The sequence below is a fragment of the Penaeus chinensis genome, chromosome 5 (assembly GCF_019202785.1).
Source record: "Penaeus chinensis breed Huanghai No. 1 chromosome 5, ASM1920278v2, whole genome shotgun sequence".
NCBI classification, from domain to species: Eukaryota; Metazoa; Arthropoda; class Malacostraca; order Decapoda; family Penaeidae; genus Penaeus; species Penaeus chinensis.
The window spans coordinates 4,869,045-4,879,044 of record NC_061823.1 but is presented as its reverse complement, the minus strand read 5'-3'; the positions used below and the strand labels follow the sequence as shown (position 1 = coordinate 4,879,044).

Genomic DNA, 10,000 nt, shown 5'->3' with positions numbered 1-10,000 from the left:
TGTGTGTGTGTGTGTGTGTGTGTGTGTGTGTGTGTGTGTGTGTGTGGGGTGTGTGTGTGTGTGTGTGTGTGTGTGTGTGTGTGTGTGTGTGTGTGTGTGTGTGTGTGTGTGTGTGTGTGTGTTTGTGTTTATGTATGCGTGTTTGTTTACATTGTATATGTTTGTATATTTGTTTGTGTATGCAAGTATACACATATGTATCAATTCGTAGTTGTTCAGAGGGAAAAAAACTGATTTCTTAATATTTGAATATGTTTTATTCCTGATATGAAAACAAAGACGATTCCTCTCTATCATCTAACCGTGAGAATTTCCACAGCGAAATACATTGCATTGTGAAACTGAACAGCTGATGGACCTGGAGAAGCTTATAATTTTTGTTACTTTTTCTTTCGTTCATTTGTCTTTCTATCGTACGTACACTTATTTGTATCATGACTTTGTGCTTATTCAGTGAACGTAGTTTCATCAATTTTCATCAGTTATGGGATAGTTCAAACGATATTTATTTTAATTTTGTTCTCGTGATATTGCTAATGATTATTCTATTATCAATAACACTATTAATGATTTGTCAGAGAAAAAAAAGAGAAATGAATTCTAATTATATGATAATGAGTTTCGAATATATAAAAAAAATATACAACATTAAACCTTTAAATAGTACATTCATTTTTAAATAATAGTTATCATTAAATCTATAAAAATGAAGATTACCATTTTTTTTATCATTGTCATTATCAATTGATGGTATCATGGTATCAAGTGTTTGTTATATTACGTGGTAATATCTTAACTTACGCTTCTATTATCTATAATATTTCTCTATTTATACCAAAAATAACATTAAAATAAGGTTTATCTGCAGTGTAAAGAAAATATATCAATGAGAAAGTTTTCTTTAGAGAGGAAAAAGCGTGGATTCTTCTTATATAAACTAACTAAACGTGTAATAATTATGTAACTTAATGTACACACGCACACGAATATTCGAGCACGTGCTAGTGGGCGAGGGCGGCCGAGGACTCACTGGTTTGTGGTTCCTTATTGAGTCTTTATTCAAGGGAGAGAAGTTGAATGATTGCTCTTCAGGCGCTCGATACAAAAGTTCTTGCTGCCTCAGCTAAAACCTCGAGTTAACTTTAGATGTGGGCCTCGTCTTTCAAGTAGCAGATGGTCTGTATGTTGTGGGGCTTAGTAGCAAATTGGAGCTCGAGCAACAACTTTAGATCTTTCTTTTTTTTTCGATGTATCCAGTTGTTTTTGTGTTGTACTTAAGGTTACCACCTGTTTTTGGATTTATGTTACGTGGCCCTAGACAAAGAACAGATTTTAGAATAATTTACATTATTTTCATTACTTCCTGGTCCTGATTATATTTTACATAGTTTTACACGATACACCGATGCCGGAGACCAATATTCTGTTGTTATATTGTACAAAAAGCTCAGATACATTTTCAGGTATTTGTAGTGGACGAGTGAAATGTGGAAGACACAGAACAGTTTTATTTGGATATTTTATATTACACTTCACCGGCAAGCAATAACACATTCACCCGTTCAGAGTGTTGCCAACAAATCCTTGATATAAGAGACAAACAGATACGCGTTTTGTGCACAGGTGTAATATATATATAAAATAATAATGATACCTATTTATATATGTGTATGTGATTTTCTGAACTTTTTACCCCAGGTGTCTCGATTACGAGGTAAGGAGGTAGTTCCGTCCTTTCAAACAGCCACATGGAAACAATAAAGGAATAAAGCATATATAAGGCGTACATATAAACAGATGTAAACGGTCTGTCATTTCCCGCATGGCTAAACCACCGTGAGAGAGATTCCTATAGATTTTCTCATATTTTTTGGGTGAACACGTGGCAGACGAGGGCGGGACCCCTTACAGGCTATATATATATGATCGGTCCGTGTACCTGGTCTTGTAAATTGAGATTATGAATGTGAGGGCGTTCATCTCTTTGGCTTTTGCTGTGGGCTTGGCTGGCACCGTAGCTGGTGAGTTGATATACTGTAGATGTAAATATGAATATTGAGGAAAGGGGATTCTGGTGGTAGAATATCACCCTGGGTTATTCCTGTAGTAAAAGGTATGGATGAGAATGCGTAATGCTCTGGCTGAGAAATGTATTTGGTGCGTTCCTGTTACATCGCCATCGACTGTACTTAAACACGTCAAATACATCTGCTCTCGAAAATTATTCATTCTCATTCGCGTCAGTTATCCCATGTCCCTCTTTTCCCAACGGCCATTATGGAACAAATGAACTAGACCCGTCCAGAGCAAAACAGAAATGACCTTGCCCTCTGCATTTACCAAAGGCCAGATATGTTACCCGCCGTTCACGCTGGTGGGCTCCAAGTGCGTGTATTTGGAGACCGCCGAGGAGCTGTCGTGGCAGGAAGCGAGGGACTACTGCAGGGGGCTTGGAAGTGACTCTGGCGTGGGGGATCTCGCTGCCTTCCCGATCTGCGACGACTACGTGGCTTTTGCAAGGTACCTCGCCCTCAACGGTGCGTAAAAGGAGACAGCATTATTAGTATCTTTAGCTTGATTTAGGTGGGACAATTTGCTATGGTTTCTTTGTTATTGTAGATGAAGCCTTAAAGCGTCCTGACACATACATAAATGTAAAATTTGAATACATATATGTATATGAAGATATATGACATATATTCGTGAATATATATATATATATATATATATATATATATATATATATATATAAGAACATTCTGAAGGACAATCCAAACGCGTATTGAATCCACACCCAATCCGAATCGCCAGCTCCCACTAACAAAACGATGTGGATGGGCGCCCATACCCTCTTCACGCCCAACATGTGGCAGTGGGTAACCGGTGAGGACCTGCAGACGGGCGTGCCTTTCTGGTACTACAACGAGGACTACGATAACACAGAGAACTGCGCCGCGGCGGACGGGAGCTATTACTACCGGCTGATCGACGCTCACTGCGACCTCGTCAAGTAGGTCTCTTTTGCAGCTATAACTTTGTATATACATGAATACGTGCACTATACACATACATAGATGAAAATATACATGCAAGCATGTATGCACATACACACGCACATGCACACGCACATTTACACACACACACACTTACACACACACACACACACACACACACATACACATACTTGTTTGTGTATATATATGTATATGTATGTATCTATATATATGTATATATATACACCTATGTGCGCGCATATATATATATATATATATATATATATATATATATATATATAAAGTATTGGTAAGCAGTATATAAAAGGAAAAGCTTAACAACTAATCATATACGAATGTATGACACTCGAATTCTTTCTCTGCTCAGAAACTTCGTGTGCGAAATCCCGCCCATGCGCAAAGAACAGGTAGCGGAAGTTGTGTCGGCGCCCGAGGCCCTTGTGGACCCTGCATGTCATGACCATGGCATTGTGGTAAGTAGGCTCATGACCCTCGTTCGTCCAATCAATATAGCTTTAATAATAAGGCTTGTATCTATCATAACCTACCTATCGAAATCAACAGGCCCTTGTTACATATCGCTAAATGCTAGGAGCTTATTGTACGTGACAGTCAAGCCCCGCCGTCCCTATCACCCTTCCATCCGCCTTTCTCCGAATAGATTGGGGATTACTGCTACGTGTTCTACAAGCACGCAGAACCTTGGGAAGTAGCGGAGGAGAAGTGCCGAACCGATCATCATGACCAGGGGGGGGAATTGTACTACCCCAGCGGGTGCCATGAATTCACACACATGGCGCATCACCTGGAGGCCGCAGGTGGGTGGCTTGTACCGTGGATATACTCGTTGGTATGTGTGTGTGTTCATATATATGTATGTGTGTGTGTGTGTATGTTTATATATATAATATGTATATATATAGTATACATATATATACATATATATACATATATATACATATATATACATATATATGCAAAGACACATACACACACACACATATATATATATATATATATATATATATATATATATATATATATATATATGTATATATATAGATAGATAGATATGTATGTACATACATGTATATATGTATATCATTTATGCATGTGTATATATATATATACATATATTATTTATGTATGTGTATATATATACATATACAAATACATATATATATTTTCTGTATGTATGTATATATATATGTGCATATATATGTATATATAAGTGTGTGTGTGTGTCTGTGTGTGTGTGTGTGTGTTTGTGTGTGTGTGTGAGTGTGTGTGTGTGTGTGTGTGTGTGTGTGTGTGTGTGTGTGTGTGTGTGTGTGTGTGTGTTCATGAAATCATATACACACATATACATATAAACATATGCATATATATGTATATGTATAAATATGTATATATAAATATTTGTGTGTGTGTTTATACATATATATATGTATATATAAATATTTGTGTGTGTGTGTTTATACATATATATATGTATATATATATGTATATATGTATGTATGTATGTGTATGTGTATATATGTATATATGTATAAACATATAGTTAGGTAGGTAGGTAGATAGATATGAAAGACTGCAGCATGTAGATATCTTAAGTGTGTGGATCGAGAGAACGTTTATTCCACTGGTTGAGGGGTTCCTTTTCATGGACAGGCTACATGCAGCTATCGCTGAGGTAAAGATGCACTTCTCCTACGACAGGCCAGAAGCAAGGCCTAAACGAAAGTTCATCTTCTCAGAGCTAAATACGTTCAATTTCGCCCACAGAGGAGACGGACACGTACTGGGTGGGCGGCGTGGACATCTCGGGCAACGAGGAGTGGGCGTGGGTGAACGGCGAGAACATCCCGGGCGGGCCTCCGTACTGGGCCACGGGAGAGCCCAGCCACACCCACGACAATGAGCCCCGCGAACACTGCACCGCCATGACCGCCGGCTTGCGATACTACCTGCAGGACGTCCACTGCTCCGACCCCCACCCCTACATCTGCAAGCTGCGGTTCTTTTAAATACTTTACGGAGGGACCAAAGCCTTAGACTCACACCTGTTTGATAGAGAGACATCGTAATTGTTTTCATTTGTATCATGTTCGAAGCTATTTCTGTCTTCAGGTTCAGAATTTGAAACAGTGTATAATAAACAGTAACAAACGTTGGAGTATGATTCTTGGACGAACATCCTCGTTAGTAACATGAGCATGTTATTGTCAGAGTAATATCAATATAGATTATAATGGTACTTATGATGAAGATACATGTTGAAGGTAAGGTCTGTAATGATGAGAGAGGGGAGGGGGGTGGCAGGGAGAAGGTAAAAGAAAAAGTACACTGTCTTAAAAATTTAAGAGAAAATCAATTTCCTACTAGGGCCAGTCTGTTTTCCTTGAGAGATCGCAATAGAGAAGAATCAGTCACTCACATCCTGGATGGGGACACTGATCCGAATCAGCACCAAAATTCAATCGACTGTGCCATGGTCAATCCACCCATAAAGTTGAATTACAATCCGTCCAAAAATGGATATTCTGACACACTACAAGGACCAACAGAAGAATGACGCCCTGGACGAGGCGATTAACAAAGCCAACAACCCTTCAGAGGGCAATGATGGCCTGCCTGCGTTCCGAAGTATCTTTTGCAGATTTTCTCCATACTGAAATAGAGCATTGAGACATTTAACTTCACTTTCTAGAGGTTATTTTCAAATGTATTACTCTTTCAAATTTGTTCATGATTTTGTCGATTTCATATTGGCCCACTATTATGGGTGTGCCTTTGTGCCTATCCAAAGTACTCGCACTTTTACTAATATAGTTCAGGAACGAAAGATATGCATTTCTGTATTTTTTATAAGTTCTGAATAGGAAAGACGAGAATGTCTTCGAACAAACAAATCACCCTTCTTTTGAAAGGCGTTTGTTGGGTGAATACGAAACAAACAATAAGCAATAAGAAGATAAGACTGCAACAAAGCATGATAGCAGACGAACTGAACAAAAATCATATTCGTGTAGACAGCCGTGAGAAAATTGCAACGATACCCTCACATTTTTTTATCCCTAAACACGCATTGCCCTGGAGGAACTTAATATAAATAGATGTCGTTGCGTTCTGTGCTTTATTGAGGAACAACAGGGAGATGGAGATGATTTCTCTTGCGGTGGTGCTGGGTTTGGTGACCGCTGTAGCTGGTGAGTTTGCTTGAGGCAGGATGCTTCAGTTGTCTTTGATGTTACACTCTTCTTAATCAACTAACTGCCAGGATGTCATGTACCTACAGTATATATCATACCTATAGTAGGATAACTTTATTTATTGTCTTAACACATAGGATTGATCCATAAGTGCTCAGTCATCGAGGATTTAATTACTAGTACAGCCTATCTGACATGTTTACCTTTTGCCTTATCAGAAGTATTTACTTTTATCATACATTGCTATTAGTAATGTAAATAACATACTAATTGTAATGTCTATAATTATAATAACGTCGATAAGTAACAGAAAAAAATAGATTTTTCCTGAAAACTCCAGGAAAGATAAAATCAGGTGAGGTCACTAGGTCTACTATTTGACTCCTTGAAAGCTAAGCACTTGTGTAGCCATCTACATTTCACGGAACAAAACTACAGTGAACATTACAATTGACCGGCAACAATGGTTTAAATGTAGATTAGTAAAGGCATGTTGGCATGCCTTTAAAGGAACATAGTAATGTCTTTTTCAAGGGCGTCATTTTGGGCATGACATAGACGTACGTGCCATGCCCGTCGGTAATGGGTTAATACTGTATATTTATATGTAGTAATACTAGCTTTACCTCTTAACCGATAGGTTCAAGAGCAGATGCTTGCTTCTAAATAAGTATGCTTTGTGATCGCATCAGTATCACCAGTACCACTGTACTCACTCTTTTTCCATAAAATTGTATTGCAACTAATTGTCGTAGAACTACAACAGCAATATATGAATTATTTATATATTATCTGTGAATGCCAGAAAAAATGTTATATATAGAAATCTAACATACACCATAACATTTAGTCAAGATAGACTTATCATTAATCCAATAGGATTTTTTTTACAGTCTATTGAGTGTTGTTTACCATGCCCTCCCTCCTCCCAAAAAAAATCCCTCCCTAATTGTGCTCATTTCGCTCACCGACCCCCCTTGCAAAAGCACCTGGTCTTTTTCGATATTCCAAAAAACAATTCTATTTTCTTCCTTTTATTTCTTCTGTGCGCAAACTTGTTAACTTGTTATTTCTTTCAAGAGGAAAGAAAGAAAGCTCTCTCGCTATTCCATTGTAGGCCAGGCATGCTACCCGCCGTTCACCATGGTGGGGTCCAAGTGCCTCTACCTGGAGTCGGAGGTTCGCCTGTCGTGGCCGGAGGCGAGGGACTTCTGCAAAGGGCTCGCGGGCGACAGTGGAGGGGGTGACATAGCTTCCTTTCCGTCCTGCGATAACTTTGTGGCTTTCTCCAGATACCTTGTATTCAACGGTGCGTAGAAAAAAAATATGAGTTGATGAATGTTAATAGGGATACACTCACCTGGGTATTCACAGAGAGCTATAGAGGTTTGCAATAGCAGAAAATGTGCTTACATACACATTCATGAACAAATTTTCGACGCGCGTAAGTAAATCTCTGACTCCCGTGAAACTCACCATGCTCAATGATTATCTTTAATCCCAGCTCCCAATATTAGCGGGCTGTGGGTGGGCGCGCACACGGCCTTCACGCCCAACATGTGGCAGTGGGTAAGCGGTGATGACCTGCAGACGGGCGTACCTTTTTGGTACTATAATGAGGATTACGATGGAACACGACAATGCGCTAGCATCAACTTGGACTATTACAACCGGCTGGTAGACGCTCACTGCGACCATCCATTGTATGTACAATTAATTTTTCTTGCACCTTGAAGTTAAATGCAGACACACTAACATACACCACACAAGACCACTCTTCGGCAATCTCAGTATTGCCTGATAATTCCCAGAAGATAAAAAATATAACTTAAGGGCAAGTGGTTCTCAGTTCATCTAGGAGACTGGCTGGTCTTATTAAAGATTTTCCAAGAAATTACAAGGAAAACCCGTTTTCTAGCCTATGCTAATAACGGTCATGACCATCAAAAATATGTGAAATAAATAAAACGGGATCCCCATGTGTTAAACTAACGTGCTGACTCAACAACATCAAAGAAGAAACCTTCTATGACCAGATCCTTTGTCTGCGAGATGCAACCTGCGAGAAGAGACGAAGCAGTACAGCCTGCAGTGAGGCGCGCACGGGACGCGGAATGCGAAAACCACGGCATTCTGGTAACGGGGTTTCGTCTTATATCGTGAAATACGATGTATTTACAAGGGTGGAGCAACTATGTTTTTCTTCTAAATATGCCTGGCTGGAATGGAGATGCGTCTTCTATGCTATCAAATATATTATATCTTTAATATGATTATTCTCCTTCGTGATATAGATGTATGACATACCTATCTGCTTTCCCGGTTCAAGGTCAGTGGAATTCCGCAGAATCCTTCCTAATTCTCCTCCTTGTCCCCCTGAAAGGTAGGAGATTTCTGTTACGTGTTCCATGACCGACTGGAGACCTGGGAGAACGCGGAGATGAAGTGCCGAAGTGAGCACGAGGACTTAGGAGGAGAACTGTACTACCCCAGCAGCTGCCACGAGTTCACACACATGGCGCACCATCTGGAGGCCGCAGGTTATTTCATGAGTATTTTGGTCCTAAATATCCTCTGCACATAGCCACTGGCTTTGGACTTCCTTTAGCCTAAAGATGCTGAAAACTGTGCAAGTTGCATAAAGTAAATGCACCACACATAGTAACTGATTAGATGGATACACAAACCTATTTCCGCCTACAGAGAAGGTAAACTCATACTGGGTGGGCGGCGTGGACACATCGGGCAACGAGGAGTGGACGTGGGTGAACGGCGGGAACATCCCGGGCGGGCCTCCGTACTGGGCCACGGGAGAGCCCAGCCACACCCACGACAATGAGCCCCGCGAACACTGCACCGCCATGACCGCAGAAAAGCGATACTATCTGCAGGACGTCCACTGTTCAGAGAAACACTTCTATATCTGCAAGTTACGGTTCATCTAAACTGGGGAGCTCAAGATCCCAGCTAGAAGTAGAAGGGGGAATAAAGATAAATTTCACTAATATGTTTCATTACGATTATGTTTTGGAACGAATATCCTTCAATATTTTTGGCCCAGCCTTCTTAACACTCATTCTTTGCTTTAAGTGTCCGCTCATTTGCACTGTAATGAGGCGGCATTAGGTATTTGGCATCGTGTTATATTCAATAAGCATATGGAATATAACACGCAAAGGCGCCAGCAACAGAGAGTGACAGGGAAAACAAAGGGAATACGGAAACGGCAGTTTACCAAAAATCAATTTGGCAACAAACCCTTGGTATTAAAAGAAGCTTCATCGACGATGTTTCAGTCCTTCCAGCTTGAAAATTCCAATAGATGTGTGATTAAATATTCTAGAGCCCTGAAGGACGTGCCAAGAAGTGAAGCTGGCTAAGTTTCTTCCAAGAATGCAAAAAAGGGGAAAGGGATAACAGCGACAAGGGGAATCAACACTGTAGGGTAGAGTAGCAACTCGACTTAATACAAATATCAATAAAAAACGGATAATTAGAACAGCAACATCAACATGCAGTTCTAGGTGTAGTGTTGTCCAATATGAGAGACTTGTTGGCGAGGGGATGTGAGACATATTATAAACAACTCCTGCACAATTTCACTGTCCACTACCCAAGGAATACTACAATAATCCCTTAGGAATGACACTTCTTCATCGTCCCTCTCCATCTGGTAAATAAGTTACAGCAAGACCTGGAGATTGTAACGTTGTAATGATAATAATAAGGATTGCGACATTTGAGGTGATTATGAAAAAAAATATATATATATAT

General features: G+C 39.8%; 2 protein-coding genes across 2 annotated transcripts; both read left to right on the top strand.

Moving 5' to 3' along the window:
* Positions 1-1,960: 1,960 nt before the first annotated feature.
* On the top strand, positions 1,961-5,184 carry LOC125025431 (macrophage mannose receptor 1-like). The gene is made up of 6 exons (XM_047613441.1): positions 1,961-2,021; positions 2,346-2,537; positions 2,812-3,010; positions 3,382-3,487; positions 3,676-3,832; positions 4,800-5,184. The coding sequence occupies exons 1-6, from the start codon at positions 1,961-1,963 to the stop codon at positions 5,039-5,041; spliced, it is 957 nt and encodes a 318-aa protein (XP_047469397.1). The 3' UTR covers positions 5,042-5,184.
* Positions 5,185-6,117: 933 nt separating this feature from the next.
* On the top strand, positions 6,118-9,227 carry LOC125025931 (macrophage mannose receptor 1-like). The gene is made up of 6 exons (XM_047614274.1): positions 6,118-6,223; positions 7,344-7,535; positions 7,731-7,929; positions 8,263-8,362; positions 8,610-8,766; positions 8,930-9,227. Exons 1-6 carry the CDS (start codon positions 6,172-6,174, stop codon positions 9,169-9,171), a joined length of 942 nt encoding a protein of 313 aa, XP_047470230.1. The 5' UTR covers positions 6,118-6,171; the 3' UTR covers positions 9,172-9,227.
* The last annotated feature ends 773 nt before the right edge of the window (positions 9,228-10,000 follow it).